Source organism: Nansenia antarctica (genome assembly GCF_963989245.1).
Source record: "Nansenia antarctica genome assembly, chromosome: 2".
Classification (NCBI taxonomy): Eukaryota; Metazoa; Chordata; class Actinopteri; order Argentiniformes; family Microstomatidae; genus Nansenia; species Nansenia antarctica.
Window position 1 is genome coordinate 8,405,782 of NC_137675.1, and position 20,399 is coordinate 8,426,180.

The following is a 20,399-nucleotide window of genomic DNA, read 5'->3' on the forward strand; positions in this document are numbered from 1 at the left end:
ACCTTCCTCTCTCCCTCAGCCGGTCAGTAGTTGCTGTGCCAGTATCTGGACGCTCTCCCGCTGTTCGTACAGGTACATCTGGGTCTCCCACAGCATGTCCACCAGGACGGAGTCCCTCACCTCGTCCAGCATCACCTCTTGTGAGAGCTGGGGGCTCAACCTGGGGGTTCGAGGGCAGGAGAGACGGAGGGAGGGAGGGAGGGAAGATAATGGGGGGACAGAGAGACATTCGAGGGAGGAGAAAGACGGGGAGAGGGTGGAAGGACATTTTGACAACATGAGGCAGAAGAGGGAGGGGCGGGGGGGAGAATGAGCTTACTAGACAACAGAGAACTGCTTCGTTGCAATGTCCATAACGTTTTGTAGTCGGTTCGCTTATAGGTAAAGAGTTGTGAGATCAAAGACAAACCTGTGATAGATGGTATCAGTCAACTCGCACCATGACCTGGCCCTGTCCACAGCACAGCCGTCAGAGTCTGTGCACTGAGACAGAGGAGACAACAACAGCATGGTGAAGTCAGCCGTCAGCCACGACATTGTGTGACGCGGGCAAAAACTATGTATTGAAAAGCTTGCCTTGCATGCAGCATTTGCAGTTCTGTAACCTCACCCAAGTCCTTTTTTACTACGTATCTGTTGAATAGCTAGTACCTGTTTAGCTTCACCCTGCCCAGGCTTGAATAGCGAGTGCATAGAGTCTGGTAATTTACTGGGTAACCTAATAATCAATTCAAAATCGGAGCAAATCACACAACTAGGAGGCGCGACTCCACATCGAGGGAAGAAGAGTGCGAGACGTCCTGTGAACGCTATTTTAGCCAGATTGTTGAGCGTGATCAAATAATTTTTGTTTTTGTTGAAGACATGTACTGGTACGTGGCTATCGTTGCTAACCGCTCGCTAATATAGCTGAAAGTGTTGTCTCCCGTTTCTGGGATGGGGAAAGTGGGATAAGGAAAACTAGTCCATTCTATTATGGTGAGGGCAAGTTTGGCAGCATTATCAGGTCGGTGTTACAGCGCTATGCACTTGTTTGTGTGTCTCCAGTGAGGAATGCAGCACATTGGGGGAGATTCTACGGGTTGCTGAGGATGAGACTAAGGGAAAAAAGACCTCAAAACAAACAACTGAATATGACTGTAGTCTGGGGGGGGGGGGGGGGGGGTCAACGTCGTTAAAGGAAAATCTAGAGAAAATGTAGAAAAAAGCCTGGATTTTCCTTTAGTGACGTTAATGGAATACCCCCCAGGCCTGGCAGAACATCACCAGTCAATGAGCCACAGCCTTCGGACAGTTCTTGCATCCGAAGGATCTTTTGGACGAAACACTAAACGTGATTGCTTCATTTGAACATTATATGAATCTGTCCCAATACTTTTGGAGCCCTGCTATGGAGGGACTATGTTTTAAAAAGTGTTGTCATTACTAAACGGTGAAACCAATACTAACACAAATACCTTCAAAATAAAAAGCTGAGAATTGACACTTTAACCTCATCGTAACTGTTTGATTTGGAACATTTGGGAGTATCGAGCCTAAAAGAAGAAAGAAAAACCCTTCACTGTCCCAATAACTATATTCAATTGTGGGGAGCATGCAGCGTCTGTCCTGTAGAGGGAGTCACTCACTCACGCTCCACCACGGTCCTGTAGCTCCCTCTACAGGCCAGATGCTGCATGCTCCCCACAAAAACCAGTGTAACCCACATTGTCCCTCCACTCACACAGTCCACCAGCATCTTGATCAGCTCCTTGGCTCCTACGAAGCTCTTGGCCAGTTCCAGAGGGTTGGAGGGCCTGAACACATCCACGGAGCTGACCGCCACCTGAGGGAGTTTCCCTGTACCCAGAGACACCACCACACCCAGGCTCTGGACCACCTCTCCTCGCCCCTGGGACAACAACAGGGGAAGGGGGAGGAAAGGAAAGAGGGGAGGAAAGGAGAGGGGAGATAAGGAAAGAGGGGAGGAAAGGAGAGGGGAGATAAGGAAAAGGTGGGGGGAGAGATGGGGCAGAGAAAGAGAGCAACTTTGATTTTATAGAATTGATTTGGGCAAATCTAAGGTTTTGGCTATTTTTTTGTCAGTTACATTTTTCTAATATTTCAGCCATAATGGCTATTTGGTCCTCATGTTGACAGACATCAATAGCAGACTTCAAAGGCAAATGCAACGCCTAGAATCAACAACTAGACATTGACAGCTCTCTAACCCTGCACACATGATGTGATGGAACACACCTGACTAACCAGATACACCTGTCAGGTCAATTTTCCAATACTTGATGGGAGGACGGGAGCAGGGGGGAGGGAGGGGAGGAAGGGAGCAGGGGGGATGGAGGGGAGGAAGGGAGAACGGGGGAGGGATGGGAGGAAGGGAGCAGGGGGGAGGGATGGGAGGAAGGGAGCCAGGGGAAAGGGAGGGGAGGAAGGGAGCAGGGGGAGGGAGGGGAGGAAGGGAGCAGGGGGGAGGGAGGGGAGGAAGGGAGCAGGGGGGAGGAAGGGAGCAGGGGGGAGGGAGGGGAGGAAGGGAGCAGGGGGGAGGGAGGGGAGGAAGGGAGCAGGGGGAGGGTTGGGTTACACGTCCATAAGAGCCCACCTCCGCCCTCAGAGCCTTGTTGTACTGGTGGATCTCCGTCATGGCGTCCAGCGTGGGGTTGTTAGCCAGGAGCCCTCCGTCCAGAAACCGCCCGCTCGGCCGGAAGTAGGTGGGGGCGGCGCCGCTGGAGCGGGCGGCTCGCCACACGCACTGCTCTGATTGGGCGAGAGGTGACGACAGTCAAACCTCCCTGGTCGACACGGTTGGACTGATTTGTTAAAAGAAACCGCTCTCACCAAGTGACTGGTTCACCAATTTGATCATACTCGCTGTGACCCTTTCCCTCTGAAACCCAGCCCCCCGTCCAGACACACACGCACACGCACACATACACACCTTCTTCAGTCGCCATCCTACGTGTTTCGGGCATCTCAGTGTATCCTACTACCAACACATCCTCATTCTCCCATCCTACAACAGCAACACTGGCACTCGGATGACGGGAGCATTACACACAGGAAGACAACTGGATCCACACACACACACACACACACGGGCACGCACGCACACACACACACGGGCAATCACTCACGCACACACACACACACACACACACACGCACGCACGGGCACACACACACACACACACACAGGCACGGGCACACACACACACACACACACACACACACACGCACAGGCACGCACACAGGCACGCACACACACGGGCACGCATGCACACACACACACACACAGGCACGCACACACACACACACACACACACACAAGAACGCACACACACACAGGCACGCACAGACACACAGGCCCACACACACACACTCAGGCCCACACACACACACACAGGCATGCACACACACACGCACACACACACGCACACACACACACACCTTGGGGGATGGTGAGGGGTTTGAAGGTGGCAGTGGAAGCGTAGGGGGGTTCTCTATGGATGGAGGGGGGCTCGTAGTTCCTGAAGAGGTGCAGCTCCCCTGGGTGTCTGTCTGCCAGGACACTGGTCACTATCACCCTGGGAGAGAGAAGGAGAGGAGAGGGAGAGGGAGGGTGAGGGAATGCTAGGGAGAGAGAGGACGGCTTTGCAGAAAGTACAGCTACAAAGGGGTGGGAAAGCCATTTGAAACGAGTGACACCTCTCGACACGTCAACTTGGTCATGGTCTCTACCTACCCTCTACCTACCCTAACCCCAACTCTACTTACCCTAACTTGACCATGGTCTCTACCTACCCTAACTTGACCATGGTCTCTACCTACCCTAACTTGACCATGGTCTCTACCTACCCTAACTTGACCATGGTCTCTACCTACCTAACCCTAACCCTAATTTTTGGGACGTAGAATTGAAGATGAAAACACAACTTCCCAAAAATAACACGCATGCTTAAACCCCAAATAAAGCATGGGACTCAGTCCTGATGAAAGGCAAAACAGTAATTTAGGCCTAAGTGCCTTACTCGAGGGCACACTAGTGGTGGTGTTCCCAGGTGGGGATTTTAACTCATGGCCTTCTGATCACCAATACAACTCACTATCCACTAGGCCGCCACCACCACTACCCCTTATGTACCACGGGGCAACGCAAACTGTTTTAAGCGCTCCATTTTCTTCTACGTTTGCAACAATTGCAATGCGCAGGAGGAAGAAAGGGTAACATACTGTACGCAACCTACTGATGAGAAACAGAGCGCAACTCATGTTAACGCTACTGCTCGCTAAGTTAGAGAACAATGTGATGTTGTTGACGTGTGACGTGTGACGGAACGACGGTTGCAATCTTAGCGTGAACTGAAGGGATGTCACCGTCGTGCGTCTACCGTCTGTCATTTGACCGGCGCGATTTCCCACGGTTACCTGGGGTGGCTTACGTCCGTCATCATGGTGTTCTCTCCGAACTCTCTCTTCAGGAAGTCCTCCAGGGGAGCCGATTCGTAGGGCCGCGAACCGTTGAACACCTGCTCCTTCATCCGGAAGTACAGGCAGCGCAGGTACTCCATCGACTTACCTGGTTACAGGTACAACAACAATCACATGACTCCGGCTTGTCTCTCTCACAACAAAATGTGTCACGTTCTAATGCTTTGGTCCACATATCGGGATCTGATGTAATGATCTGACTTTTCTTTCTAAATGCTTTTAGTACATTTCCGCGTCAACTAACACAGCTTGTTTCGTGAGCTTGCTAACAATGTTCTAGTTAACTAGGTAGCAGTGGGGGATTACTCACCGAATCCATTTGCCTTGCAGTATTTTGGCTTGACTAGTGTGTTTGTGTTGTGATTCTCAACCACGTTGAAACGTAGCTCCGTGTTTCAAAAGAAAAGTCTGAACATTTTGATTGGTTGTCGATATGCGGACCAAAAGATTAGAACGTGTCACAAATGTCCTCCAACGTCACCGTGGCCTAGCTTCACAGCACAATGTATTAGTGGACACACATATTTACATTTCCCATTTACACCATTTAGCAGAAGCTTTTATCCAAAGCGACTGACAATTACGAGATGACAGGAGATGACAGGCGCCTTCACTCAAGGGCACACTAGTGGTGGTGTTCCCAGGTGGGATTTGAACTCATGACCTTCTGATCACCGGTCCCTACGGGGACGGACGGACGGACACACACACGCACACACACACACAAACAAACACACACTCACCGTGGATGATGGCCAGGGCCAGGATTCCCCCGGTGCTGGTCCCAGAGATCCAGTCGAACAGCTCCACCACGGGCCGGCCCGCCTCCCTCTCCAGAGCGATCAGCAGCTGGATCAGAACCAGGCCCTTGATGCCCCCCCCGTCCAGACACAGTAATCTATCCATCCTTATAGAGGACGAGAGGAGAGAGAGGAGGAGGAGAACAAGGTGCAGAGAGAGGGATGAGAGAGAGAAGAGGAAACTACTACAGTAGTCTGTCTATCGTGGATGGACAGGAAGAGAAAGGGGGGAGTTAGGATGATTAGGATGATTTAGTATTATCTATTTAAACTGACCCTACTCCTACTTTGTCTGGATACTGCTGATTGTATCCTGTCTTATTTGTCACTTATGTTCTGTACTATTGTCACTTTTATCTTGAATTATACCTAGCGCCTTATTGTCTTGTGCTGAAATGTCAGGAACCGAAGCCTAAGAATTTTACTCTCTTACACGCGTGTAATGTGACGTAACGATACAACTTTAAACTTGAATACAGTCCCAGGTTACAGCTGCGAGGGTTCCATCTGTGTTCAATGGCAGTTTGTTGGCAGGTGGAGACATGCTGGACACCGCCACTAACCTGTCACAATTGAACCGGAGGTGTGCGATTAGCCCTTCTAGTTTAGCTCATCAGGAGTAGAATACTCTTCCTGGGGCCCACGCGACATAAAACACATTCTACAACAGCATGTTTGGATACTGGATTCTGATTGGCTAGCAACAGTGGTAAATACCCCCAACAACCCACAGTTCAGACCGCATTTCCAGTATCAATGCGCCTCCCAATCAATCTGATTAAGAACACCTGTGCTGAACTACAATGCAATCGTTGATCTTGTTTATGGGACTATAATCTATATCTATAATCTATATTCTGTGGCTTCGCCTCGTGCCACAACCCTGTACTAGTGGTAAATGTCTCCACAACCCCCTTCCTCTCATGGTAAATTGCTTACATATATGCCGTTAAGCTGACGCTTTTATCCAAAGCGACTTACATTGCAATGTAGGATTTTTTTAAAGGTAGACTCAGTAATATAATTAAATCACTCAAGTCACAAATTGAAACACATAATAGTCTCACGTACTTCCTCTTTCCTGTTTTCACCCCGTCCACTTCCTCTTTGCCTCGACCCCCGGGTCCGACCGTAGACGCCACGTGCATGATGTTCTCAAACCCTGCCAGCCCAATCACAGACCAGAACTCAATGCAACAAACAGAATGCAGAATCCCCCTCAGGGTCTAGGTAAGCGTGTCTTCATTTCACATATACTTATCTGTGTTGGGGAGAATCATTTGATAAAGGGCCAACTGAAGGGGCTTGGGAGGAAGTGATGCTGAGGAGGTAGGGGGGGGGGGGGAAGAATGAATGAAGGAAGGAAGGTCTAGAGAAAAGGGAGGGGGGACGAGGGAGGGGAAAAGAGGCAGGGGAATGGAGAGGTAGGACGAAGGCGTAGTAGATTCCTCCGTCCTCTCTTTTGTTAAAGCGATAAGCGCCATAAGAAGTCTTCCGTCTGCTCCACACACCATTGAACGAAGAGGGACTATTTAGTAATGGAAATGATCCATTATTATAATATTATACTGTATAAGACATATTATGCATAGTTGCATAATTACCCATCACTACCATTCTTGTTCTATTCATATCACGCCCTTATATTATTACTATTCACACTTTTGGTTGGATGCTAAATTGTATTTCGTCGTATAGTACTTGTACCCTGTACTACTCTGCGATGACAAAGTTGAATCTAATCTAATGTCATTATTATAACATTACTGTGGGGCGCATGCTGCGTTCTAGCCTGCAGAGGGAGCTGCAGGGCCGTGGTGGAGGGTAGAGGAGGGTTTGATCGACGTCGGCTGATCTGTCAATCAGGCCATCATCTGATGGCATTTAACCCACCCGTGTGTTTGTTACCTGCGGAGAGCAGGGGCTGGGGAGTGAACCCGAGGCTGAGGCGTCCAGCGCAGACAGCGAGCAGCAGGTGACTGCGGACTAGACGACACAAAAGGGTCAGGGACGGGACGCGCCGCTGAGCTTGGACTACCGGGCTGACTGTTATTGTGGTGGGAAAACCCCCCATGTCCGTTCATTCAACTTCTGTTCTTCAATTCTCTTATGGAAGTGATGGAAACATGTATCAGGTTATTGTCCATCTGCCTCTGCACAAAACTACTTCAAAAGGTCACTGAAAACTTATCAGCCACGTAGGTTGATATCCAGATTGGAACAATAAACTATACAGGTGTGGCTCACCCCATGGAAAATGACTTGGGCCACCTTGTTGACTTGAGCCACCTTGACTTGGGCCACGCCTTCTAATTGGACAATAGTCTAGAACAGGAAGTAGGAAGCACCTGAGAATAACCAATCAATGAGTTTAGGCCCTGTGACAAACAGACCTCCTATTAAAATGTATTTAACACAATGTATGATTGTATGAAGTTCAGTTGCTCTGCAGACCGACCGGGTCTTTGTAATCAATCCTAAGTTTTTGTGCGAGACCGTAATAGACGGGCGGTGACCCGACCCAACACTTGTGTACCGACCTGCCTCTGTGCCTGAGACCGCTATATTATACTGTATAAGACATTATTATAAGATTATACTGTATAAGATATTTCATATTTAAGTGCTTACAGGCTACTACACATATCAGCAGCTATTTGGTCATTTTAACATATCGTTAGCCTCATATTAGTAATATTTTCGCCAAATTGAGATATCTGCCTAAATCTACTGTCCTAACACTGCTGATTCACTGTGCACTACGTATTGCCTATGCCCTCATCAGAATGCTTGTTACATTCCAAAATCATCATGACATTTTTGACACTACATACAAAGATGGCTCGGGCTGACCATAAGTGAAGCATGACTTAGGCAATTATGTTATGAGGCTAACGACAGAGTATTTCATCATGACACGTCTCGTTTGTTGCGAGCGCGTTCTCTGTTCCCGTGGTTTTCCCCTTCATCATCTCCTCGTGTCCCTTCTAGGCTTTAGTAGGAAGTGAGTAAAGGACTGACCCACTTAAGGCATTGGGCCGTCGTAAGTAGAGAGAGAGCGGGAGAAACAGAAAGACAGGGGGGAGAAGAGCGGGGAGGTAGGGGGCAGAGAGGGGAGGTAGGGGGCAGAGAGGGGAGGTAGGGGCAGACCATCTGCTCCATGATAGGCTCACTATAACAGCGGAGCCCTCCCGGCGTCTCAAGTCGAGACACCCATTTGTGCCTGCCGCACAGGATCTCAGGCAGCAATGCAGAGATCTTAACATCAGTGCGGCAGGATGGGCGGATTATATGTGGCGCGCGGAGTGGGAGGCTAACACCTCCAAACTCCGCGACCACATCCCAGTCGCCGGCCTTGAGCCCCTCGGGATGGACTTGCCAAGGTTATCCTGGGTGAGGCTCAATCGTCTCCGGACCGGCGTCGGGCGCTTCCGCTCATCAATGCACAGATGGGGCAGAGAGGGGAGGTAGGGGGCAGAGAGGGAAGGTAGGGGGCAGAGAGGGAAGGTAGGGGGCAGAGAGGGAAGGTAGGGGGCAGAGAGGGGAGGTAGGGGGCAGAGAGGGGAGGTAGGGGGCAGAGAGGGGGCAGAGAGGGGAGGTAGGGGGCAGAGAGGGAAGGTAGGGGGCAGAGAGGGGAGGTAGGGGGCAGATAGGGGAGGTAGGGGGCACAGAGGGGAGGTAGGGGGCACAGAGGGGAGGTAGGGGGCACAGAGGGGAGGTAGGGGGCACAGAGGGGAGGTAGGGGCAGAGAAGGGAGGTAGGGGGCAGAGAGGGGAGGTAGGGGCAGAGAGGGGAGGTAGGGGGCAGAGAGGGGAGGTAGGGGGCACAGAGGGGAGGTAGGGGGCACAGAGGGGAGGTAGGGGCAGAGAAGGGAGGTAGGGGGCAGAGAGGGGAGGTAGGGGGCAGAGAGGGGAGGTAGGGGGCAGAGAGGGGAGGTAGGGGGCAGAGAGGGGAGGTAGGGGGCAGAGAGGGGAGGTAGGGGCAGAGAGGGGAGGAAGGGGCAGAGAGGGGAGGTAGGGGCAGAGAGGGGAGGAAGGGGGCAGAGAGGGGAGGTAGGGGGCAGAGAGGGAAGGTAGGGGGCAGAGAGGGGAGGAAGGGGCAGAGAGGGGAGGTAGGGGCAGAGAGGGGAGGAAGGGGGCAGAGAGGGGAGGTAGGGGGCAGAGAGGGAAGGTAGGGGGCAGAGAGGGAAGGTAGGGGGCAGAGAGGGGAGGTAGGGGGCAGAGAGGGGAGGTAGGGGCAGAGAGGGGAGGTAGGGGGCAGAGAGGGGAGGTAGGGGGCAGAGAGGGGAGGTAGGGGGCAGAGAGGGGAGGTAGGGGGCAGAGAGGGGAGGTAGGGGGCAGAGAGGGGAGGTAGGGGGCAGAGAGGGGAGGTAGGGGGCAGAGAGGGGAGGTAGGGGGCAGAGAGGGGAGGTAGGGGCAGAGAGGGGAGGTAGGGGGCAGAGAGGGGAGGTAGGGGGCAGAGAGGGGAGGTAGGGGGCAGAGAGGGGAGGTAGGGGGCACAGAGGGGAGGTAGGGGGCACAGAGGGGAGGTAGGGGGCAGAGAGGGGAGGTAGGGGGCAGAGAGGGAAGGTAGGGGGCAGAGAAGGGAGGTAGGGGGCAGAGAGTGGAGGTAGGGGCAGAGAGGGAAGGTAGGGGGCAGAGAAGGGAGGTAGGGGGCAGAGAGGGGAGGTAGGGGCAGAGAGGGGAGGTAGGGGCAGAGAGGGGAGGTAGGGGGCAGAGAGGGGAGGAAGGGGGCAGAGAGGGGAGGTATGGGGCAGAGAGGGGAGGTAGGGGGCAGAGAGGGGAGGTAGGGGGCAGAGAAGGGAGGAAGGGGGCAGAGAGGGGAGGTAGGGGGCAGAGAGGGGAGGTAGGGGGCAGAGAGGGGAGGTAGGGGGCAGAGAGGGGAGGTAGGGGCAGAGAGGGGAGGTAGGGGGCAGAGAGGGGAGGTAGGGGCAGAGAGGGAAGGTAGGGGGCAGAGAGGGAAGGTAGGGGGCAGAGAGGGGAGGTAGGGGCAGAGAGGGGAGGTAGGGGCAGAGAGGGGAGGTAGGGGCAGAGAGGGGAGGTAGGGGGCAGAGAGGGGAGGTAGGGGCAGAGAGGGGAGGTAGGGGGCAGAGAGGGGAGGTAGGGGCAGAGAGGGGAGGTAGGGGGCAGAGAGGGGAGGTAGGGGGCAGAGAGGGGAGGTAGGGGCAGAGAGGGGAGGTAGGGGGCAGAGAGGGGAGGTAGGGGGCAGAGAGGGGAGGTAGGGGGCAGAGAGGGGAGGTAGGGGCAGAGAGGGGAGGTAGGGGGCAGAGAGGGGAGGTAGGGGGCAGAGAGGGGAGGTAGGGGCAGAGAGGGGAGGTAGGGGGCAGAGAGGGGATGTAGGGGGCAGAGTTCAGCTGTAGTGTCCGATAGGAGCGGAGGACACTACACCCCTTCCACTAACTTGATGGAGGTCGATGGAGGGAGAATAGCAAAGGAGGGATACAAACAAAGAAAAAAAAAACATTTTATGGTTTGGTTTTTACATCCAAAACAACTTTTACATTCAAGGAGAACCTCTTGGTTCACACAACAGGATCAAGAGACAGATCAAGAGGAGTTGAGAAGGGTTGGTGGCCTTAAGCTTATTAAAACAATCAAATGAACAGATGGGAAGAAAGTATAAAAATGGCACCAAGAGGGAGGGGTGACCAGGGAAAGATGTGTGTGGGGGGGTCGGGAGAGGGCAGAGAGGGGTGACGTTACCTATGCCAGGAGGTGCTGGAGCCCTCTCTCTGCTGGGAGTAAGGGGGTCGGGGGAGGGGGGGAGGCACCGTTGGACACCTACACTACACAGCATGTCCAGAAGAACCTTTCTGTTGGGGCCTTCAACACACAAGCCAGCGGGGGTTAGACACATGCACACACACACATGCCATGACGGAGGAAGAGAGAAGGACAGCCCCGGTGAGCTGATGTTGTAAAAACAAAGAACACAATACATGAGTGCACACGCACAGTATATAATGGGACAGTGAAGCATTTTTTCCTTCTTTGGCTATGAGGTTAAAGTACAGTGTCCGTTTTTTTATTTAAGGGGGTACTAAGGGTATTAAGGGTTTGTATTTTGGCTGGTGACTTATTCTGTGGATGGTGGTCTCGGACACATTGAACCCTAACGGGTGGACTATGTAGAAAAGGTGCTGTCATTTCGAAATTGTGAAAGAAATATGGACACAAATACCATCAAATAAAAGCTGAAAACCTATACTTGTTACTTGTAATTGTTTGATTTCAAGAGTCAAAAGAAGAAAAAATGCTTCACTGTCGCATTCCTTATATACCTCAGAATCTCAATCTCCAGTAGGAATCATCATTAATACAGAGACATGCACAATCACACCTAGGCTCAAAGTATTTGAAAGACAATGTGACAGCTTGCCTGGAACGGAACCAATGGAATACTTTCAAAAGTGCAAACCATGCCCATCTGCCATTATAGATAGACTCAAAATGTATTTGAAAGTATTTGAAATACTTTTAATGCAGATATTCTCAGCCTACAGGGTTTCCATTGAAAGACATTTCCATTATGCCTTCATCAGTAAGGCTGCAATCACAGTTTATTTGTGCACAAGTAAAGTAAAACGCAAAACATCTATACACAATTAAAACAACAACAGTATGTCCAATTGTGTTGGAGTGAGATATTGCCAATAACTTTAAACCATATTCATGTTTGTCCATGGAAACCTTGTAAAAACGGAGGTGTTGTTGACAGACAATACCTGTAAAAATACAGATATTACACAAGGATAACACATTTTAACAACGTACAAGTGGTATATCAAGCGATGAGTCTCAGAAATGTCACATTTAATAGTCATTAAGCTCCATCATATTCATGCAAGATCTGATTAACCATCTGATATGAAACATGCTATTCAGTGGACTGGCTTTAAATGTTCATGTTAATGATATGTTAGTTCTGTTCGGTACTGGCTTGTGAGGTCACCATTTAAAACCCCACACCTGAGTCACATCTGAGATACTTCAGCTCTACTTGGTTTAGTTTGATCTGATGTAATCACTGTCTGCAGCACATCTTGACACACACTAGGGCTGCAATATTAATTGTATATTAATCGCGATGTCGATATTGGCCTCCACAATTAATTGATTGTGGCCGGGGACGTTTATTTTTTATTTTCATGAAGAAAAAAAAAAGGAACTTGCTCTTGTGGATTACAAACAAGTTCTTCATGCGCCAGTAAAAAGAAAATAAATCTCTTTGTACTCAAATTTCACTTTTTCCTAGATATATCTCTCCCTCTCTCCCTCCCAGCCACCATCCCTCCCTCCCTCCCAGCCACTACCCATCCCTCCCTCCCTCCCAGCCACCACCCATCCCTCCGTCCGCCAGTCCCTCCCAGCCACCATCCCTCCCAGCCACCATCCCTCCCTCCCTCCCAGACACCCCCCATCCCTCCCTCCCAGACACCCTCCCTCCCTCCCTCCCTCACCTTTGCTGGTGCGGGCAGCGATGAGCCCGGGTGTCTCCCCCAGGTCGTTGTGGATCTCCACGTCGGCTCCGAACACGATCAGAGCCTTGATCAGCTCCATGTGGTCCACCTGCAGCAGCAGCAGCAGCCAGTCAGACACATCATCACACCACAACACTTTATTCAATGGACAATTCAATTAGAAAAAGTGTCCATATAAACTTATGGAAGAATAGACCTTTCCATAGAAGAATAAACAGTTACTTAGAAGAATAGACAGTTTAATCGAAAACACATGATTTAAAAAAAAAGGACATAGGACACACGCATACACACAGACACACACACAGACACACACACCTTCATGGCCAGGTGGAGGGCAGTGTTTCCGTCCTGACCCTTGAGGTTGGGCTCGGCCCCGTGCGTGAGCAGCACCATCGCTGCCTCGAAGCGCCCCCTCTTGGTCAGGACGTGGAGGGCACTCTCCCCAGTCTTACTCAGGTAGTTGACTGGGCTGCCTTGCTCAAGCAACATACGACACATCTGGGGGAGGGAGAGGAAAGAGAGAGAGAGAGAGAGGAGAGAGGAGAGAGGAGAGAGGAGAGAGGAGAGAGGAGAGAGGAGAGAGGAGAGAGGAGAGAGGAGAGAGAGAGAGAGAGAGAGAGAGAGAGAGAGAGAGGGGTAGGGTAGCAGTTATATTCCGACATCTATGTATATTCAACTGTCGTCTGCGCCCTGGAAAAAACATACAGTGCCATGTATAACTTGTTCTTCTTTTGCCTCTACACTCCAAACGTTTAGATTTCAAATCAAACAACTACATTTGGGTTAAGGTAGAGATGATCTGCCTTTATTTGACAGTATTTGTGCATATTTAGTTTTCACCATTCAGAAATGACACACATATGACTGTGCATATGTATGCATAGTCCCCCTATTTCAGGGTAACCAGAAGTGATGTGACTTGGCTTTACATGTGTTTCTGGTTAGGTAGATGTGTTCCGTCACATCATTCGTGCAGGCATAAGAGAGCTGTCAATGTCTAGTATTGATTCTAGACTTTGCATTTGCCTTCTGCTATCGGTGTCTGTCAACATGAGAAACCAATGAGAGTCAGGGAATCCATTATGAGGCCGAAATATCAGGGGAAAAAAACAACCAAAACAGCTGTCCCATAGATCAGGAACACTCTCCAGGAGGCGTGGATGTCAGAGTCTACCATCTGCAGAATACGTCACGTGCAGAACTACAGAGGCTAGCCACAAAACAAAAATGACAAAAATGAAAAAAAGTACCTAAAAGAACATAAAGAGTTCTGGAAAAAGGTCTTGTGGACGGATGAGACAAATATTACAACAGCACAAGAGTGATGGCAAGAGTAAAATGTGGAGAAAAAAAAAAACGGCCCAATATCTACAGCATACGATGTCATGCCATGTCTTGATAGAAGTGCTGAAGGCAGCAGTGGACATATGCCTCCAAACTCATCATACAGCAGGACAATGACCCAAAACATACTGCGAAAGCAACTCAGGAAGTTTTCAGCCCCAAAAAGTGTTTAAGTTGTTGACTGGCCAATTGCCCTATTGAACATGCATTGTTCAATATTGTTAATGATTAAGTTTAATATGTAAAGTTTACATCAGGTTCACTCACACTTAATTTGGGCAATTAGAGTAGGTGTTCTGAATTACTTTGGTCGGTCCTTGCATCAATTCCTTGCAAAACTTGGGAGCTTTCCGTTAATGTAAAAAAGGTCACGTTTCTACATTAGTTCAGCATATATATAGGCTACTGGCCAATAACTGAACAGCTTAGTAAAGCTATTCATTTCCAGGAGAATACTTCACCCCTTCTTCTATCCCTAAAAAAGGACATCAGAAATGATCATCAGGGGTTATTAGGCGGTGTTGTCCCACCTCAGCTGTCTTGGTCCAGTGTAGGGGGGTGCCTCCATACACCGCGTCCTCCGCCTGCAGCTGGGCAGGGTCTGCTGTCAAAATAGCCTCCACACAACTGAGACAGACACACAGACAGACAGACAGACACACAAACAAAGAGACAGACAGACAGACAGACAAACAAACAGGCACACAAACAGTCAGGTCACAAAGTGAAAGAGACCGGGAAAATCCCATGGACCTCAAAGCTCTCACTCTTCACTGTTGTATTAGGTATTTCTTAAAAAAAAAAAAGGGCAATCTAGGATTGATACATGCATTTGGCTTTTTAATAAATTAAGATATAACGCCATTGATTCTTTCGGAATATAAAATGATATACTCTTAGTGCAACTGTCTTACCCCATCAGAACCGAAACTATAACCCTGTTTTACTCCATTGTTTGTAGGGAATGGAATTGTAAACAAACACTGTACAGCTTCGAAACATGGATGAAACTATCATGTGGATCTGGTGGATGGTCAGTCCTTGCATCTGTCGAGGAATTTGAGAGTGGTGACATTTCTCCAACCCCCCTGGCCCTCGACTGTTTACCAACAAAAAAAAAATCCTGGTGTCCACATCCACTCACCTCTTCTCACTGTATTTCATGGCAGCATGGATGGGGTAGCCGCTGCCGCCGATGATGTCACACCTGGCCCCGCCTCCCAGTAAGGCTTTGACGGCCTCCACCCTCCCCAGGCGACAGGCCACGTGGAGGGGGGTCTCCCCGGCGGCGTTCAGCTCGTTCACCCCCGCACAGAGACGAGAACACAGGGCCTGGGGCGGAAGGAGGGAGGGGGGGGGAGGGGAAAGAGGGAGGGAGGTGGAGGTAGGGCAAAGAGCAGACAACGTATAGATAGATTAACCAAATCTCAAGAGCCATTGGCTTTGAACACTTGACCTTGTGCTCTATAACATCATGTGCATCATGTACAAAATCCTCCATGTCTGCGCCCCCCAGTACCTAACTGATCTTCTCTGCCAACATACCCCATCCCGGAACCTGCGGTCCTCAGACATGGGTCTGCTTTAAATAAAAAGTGAAGCTCCAATGGTTGATAACAAGAAAACACTGAACACTGTTCAGGTTTGAAGAATAGCCTGACGTTGTTGTCTATATATATTTGTTGTTAATGTTGTTAACGTTTGCTATTTCTGATGTTGTTCAGAGAACAAAACTGGAACGTGCATCATTTGTTTTGTCATTGTGAAAATAACAATGATAATAATAAACATAAACTTTATTTGTTTAGCACCTTTCATACAAGAAATTAAGCTTAAAGTGCTTTACAACGAAACAAGAAATTAGAAAACATAAAAATAGACACAAAATTAACATAAAAACATGTTAAAGCTAATGTGACATAAGATGGAAATTCACAGTTGAAGTGTAATGCAGCCAGCCACCTTGTGGCCCGAAACGGTATAACAGCGACTACATAAATTCATCATTTGAAATTGGCAGCTCCCTCAACGCCCTACAATGTGATTTTTAATCCCACGGTAATACTGTATACAGTAACATTTGGGGAAGGTTTAACAGGTTGGATACCGCCCAACCCTATTGGAAATATTGGCTATCAAAAAAAGCTGTGGTAGTCATGAATAATGATAACTAATAATAATAACTAATATAGCATATTATGCTTCCAGATGTATTTCTTTTTCTAAATGTTTTCAATTTAGTCAGAAACAGACATCTAGGAAAAGTCAGAGGAGGGGGACAAGGGTGTCACAAAGGTGTAGTTACTTCGTTATTAACAGGGATGCAAACTGGTGATGGCCCAAAAAGGCTTTTTTTTTTGCCTGAAAACAAAGAACATTTATGAAAATTGTTGACCTATTTTGAGGTAAAAACAGCTAAAAGGTGACAAGTTTGCACCCCTGTCTCCCCCTGTCTCCCTCTCTCTCTCTCTCTCTCTCTCTCTCTCTCTCTCTCTCTCTCTCTCTCTCTCTCTCTCTCTCTCTCTCTCTCTCTCTCTCTCTCTCTCTCTCTCTCTCTCTCTCTCTCTCTCTCTCTCTCTCTCTCTCTCTCTCTCTCTCTCTCTCTCTCTCTCTCTCTCTCTCTCTCTCTCTCTCTCTCTCTCTCTCTCTCTCTCTCTCTCTCTCTCTCTCTCTCTCTCTCTCTCTCTCTCTCTCTCCTCTCTCTCCTCTCTCACCTGGATGATGACAGCAGAGTCCTGCTTGGCGGCACAGTGCATGGGCGTCTCCCCGTTGCGGTCCTTGATGTCCGTGCGAGCCTGGCTCTCCTCCAGCAGCTCTCTCACACACCCCACGTCCCCTCGCTCGCAGGCCAGGTGGAGGGGAGTCTGGCCCGACCCGTCCCGCGCGTTGATCTGACTGAAGAAGGGGGGGATTGATTGATTGAGAATGTTTATTTTTGGTCCCCTATACAATTCACAATACAGATATAAAAAATGTACACAGTCACAATGCATAACACCATGGATGTGGGGACATGATATTGGGTGGGGTTGGGGGTGAGGGTTGTGGTCGAGGAGGGTCAGGAGAGATTGGAAGCGAGAGACAGGGCATTTAGAACATGTGCAACTTCCAGGGACATTCGTTTTAGCTCTTCGAATGACTCAACAGAATTTACTGTAGAGGTCTCTAGCTTTTTCAGACTATCTTCCGTTATGAACCAATTTATTATGTTACCTTCTCTCTTGTGTTTTTTAACGTGCTTAACACTACTACTACCCTTTTGTTATAACCCCTCCTCTGTCCGCACCTCTGAACATAGTTGTGCTTCAGGCACTCCCTCAGGCCCGTATCCACGGCGATATGGGCAGAGCTCCAGTCCGGGTGGTTGCGGAGGCAGTCGACGATGGGCTGGGTGGTCTCGGCCTTGAGGGGGACCGTCTCGTAGAACGGCCGCAGTTTGAGGGCGTACTGGGGGAACCAGTTCATGGCGTCCTCCTCTGAGCCCACCTGGAACAACCTGGGACAGGAAGTGGCGAGGGAAATGGTCAGAGGATTCAGACATTCAGCGAATTCACTTCATCATCATGTTTGAGCTTGTGTTGCCGGTATTCTTGTCGCTATTCAGCCCTGTCGTCGATTTAACCAATTAAGCATCTACTAATCATTGATAACCTGTTTCCCATCATGATTCCCCCCCCCCCCAACCTTGAGAGGAGCAGAGACCCTTCACATTTGATGACCAGTGTAAAGGAGTGCACAGCCCTCAAATTCACACTCATTCTGCCCCCATACCCTCATAAACTCACCTCAAAGCCACGTTAGGAGTTTCAGGGCAAAGTAGTAGACAGTCCCATGACTGGCTAGGAGGGTTTCTGTACAACACCATCCGCCCCTCTTCTTTCAGACGGACTTTGTCCGTTCCGCTGTAATCTGACAGTTGTGCATCCCTGACGCGGTAGGGGTTGGAGAAGAGGTTGGAGACCGAATGGACTGTCGTGTCTATAAGACGCCCAAGAAACTGCATGGTGGTGACCGGTGAAAGGATCTGGTAGACAGTGCAGAGGCGACATAGGGGGGATATAAAGACATGCAGAACATACACGTCAGAAATGTTCACTGCATAGATACAGGGTGGAATACATTTTCTCATTGACTGTGGGAGCAAGAAACAAAACAAAGAGTTCAGTGGGCTCTCTGTGTACAAAGGTTAGGAACGCCCTCCTCAACCACATCAGACAGGCCAACACCCTGCCAACATTTAAATAGGCCCTCAAAACCCAACTCTTCAAGCTTGCCTTCACCAGTTAACCCTCTCCCCCTCCCCCTCCCATGTGTCCCCAGCACTACCTTAATTAGGCCCCTATACTTTTATTTAGTTATTTATTTTATACAAATGTGTATTACTACTCAATCTTTTCAGTTTGTAAAGCGTCTGTGTGTCTAGAAAGGCGCTATATAAGTCTTATGTATTATTATTATTATTATTATTATTATTATTATTATTATATCATCTGTGGACAGTCGACATTGATATTCTCTGTTCGAGACAATCACAAGGATCTACAATCATTGAGTGATCCAACTGGGGGCCAAAAGGGCAGATGAGCTATTTTTTTTCTTGATAACGTTTACACATTTTCTGCAAATGTGGTTAACAACATGATGATGTGAATTTATAACAATATATATATATATATAATAATGTTATTAAATAACAAAAGAAATAATTGTATTTAGTTAAGCATTTCTATGCGCCCCTGTTGGCCCTGATAGATCTGCAAGGGGGCGATGTCTCACTACAGCCAGGAGCATGACATGCTCAAAAAGACCATTTAATTTATGTTCAGAAAACTACATTAGTCTAAAATAATGACTTGGGTCGTATCACAGGTCGGCAACATCGTCACAGTCAGTGACACAAGTTTCGTTTATTTAAATGCCACAGCGAGTTTGTCAAAAGCTGCTTTTCAAAAGGAAACATTGCAAAAGTCCAGTATCAGATAAGGCGACAACAACAAGGCAGCAGCCACAGACAACACAGCTTTATCCCTCAATGGACATTGACAAAAAGACATGTGTGTGCTAAACGAAAGGAAAGCATTCGGTCTAGCCAAGAAGCAAAAGCTAATCGCTTTACCGTTATTAGATGCGGCAGCAGGCTGGTTGATCTTTACCTGATGGCAGCGACTTCCCTTCTGGACGCGACAGTGACAGTCGACTTCTGACAGCCTATCAAAAATCGTCTGGCTTCAACCTATCATGCTAGGACATAGCATTATTGACGTATTAGCTTAACCAATCAGTTAGCAAATAAGTAACATTTGCTCGCCAATGCACCAATCACACTAAGTTGGTGAGCAAGTCTATCTCTACGGTGGGCGGGACATGATGAGGGCAACAGTCATACAGCGTGTTTGACATTAGGACGAAACCGCCTTGAAAGTAGGCGGAGGCAAACGAGGACAAACGGGGAGTTGAAGTTGTTATTTTTTGCTTTTTAAGAACATTATTTCACTCTGCTGTCATATTTTATTGACAAATAGGACTGTTGACAGTGGGGAAGTAGAGAGGGCAGTATCAAATCGACGGTATTCGAACAGTAGGCCTTGTACGCATGTGTTAGTGTTACACAATCCATATTAACTATTAAAACATTACATTTATTTTAGTTATTGTTTTCCCCGAAGTACTCAAAAATGTCTTGGGTTATGGTTAATACTGTAACATCCAAACACTACTGTCATATCCAAACACAGAGTATATTAATTGCAGGCAATCTGCACATTTTAAAGTTGGGTGGTTATTACTGTACAGCTGTGTAGTGTGGGATATGAACACAAACTGCCCATTGACACCAATGCAAATTCATAACAACGTCAAGGCAGGCCAGGCCGACATAATAATCAAGTGTAAAAAGAAATGTGCCTAAAGATGCTCCAATTGGATTCTAACCCCCCACAGCACTATACGCTGTTGCAATAAGTATGAATGAATGAATTAATGAATGGTCTTTATTGTCATTGCTATAGTACAGGTACCAAACAACGAAATTTGGGAGGGGTGGCTCCCCTGGTGCTAGGAAAGAAAAAAAAAAGAAGGGAAAGGAGCTGGTTTACATAAATAAAGGCTATGTACACTATCCACTATACTATACTGTACAGATAAAACGACTAGGGTTGTCATATTGCACATAGTGTTATTGCACATTCATTTAAAGTGTCGCAGTTTGCAGGCTTGAAATGTACACATTTGTGCCTCAGCACTACACCTGATTTTTTCAATCCAGCAGCTGCCATCAATCCGTCCAGACTG

At 48.7% G+C, this 20,399-nt stretch overlaps 1 protein-coding gene across 1 annotated transcript; it reads right to left on the reverse strand.

Annotated features, from left to right (window-relative positions):
- On the reverse strand, positions 1-19,276 carry pla2g6 (phospholipase A2, group VI (cytosolic, calcium-independent)). The gene is made up of 17 exons (XM_080522546.1): positions 19,225-19,276; positions 17,894-18,132; positions 17,395-17,604; positions 16,823-17,003; positions 15,253-15,440; positions 14,639-14,735; positions 13,080-13,262; positions 12,741-12,849; positions 10,984-11,103; positions 6,353-6,443; positions 5,225-5,388; positions 4,419-4,569; positions 3,441-3,577; positions 2,597-2,751; positions 1,724-1,891; positions 410-483; positions 1-160 (listed from the first exon to the last, which is right to left on the reverse strand). The coding sequence occupies exons 2-17, from the start codon at positions 18,109-18,111 to the stop codon at positions 16-18; spliced, it is 2,391 nt and encodes a 796-aa protein (XP_080378672.1). The 5' UTR covers positions 18,112-18,132; positions 19,225-19,276; the 3' UTR covers positions 1-15.
- Between the last annotated feature and the right edge of the window lie 1,123 nt (positions 19,277-20,399).

Coding starts and splice junctions, on each gene's coding strand:
- pla2g6 (XM_080522546.1), bottom strand. CDS start 18,111: ATGCAGTTTCTTGGGCGTCTTATAGACACGACAGTCCATTCGGTCTCC. Junction 1,892..2,596: donor ACAAGGCTCTGAGGGCGGAG/GTGGGCTCTTAT, acceptor TTGTTGTCCCAG/GGGCGAGGAGAGGTGGTCCA. Junction 484..1,723: donor TCAAGATGCTGGTGGACTGT/GTGAGTGGAGGG, acceptor CCTCTGTCTCAG/TGCACAGACTCTGACGGCTG.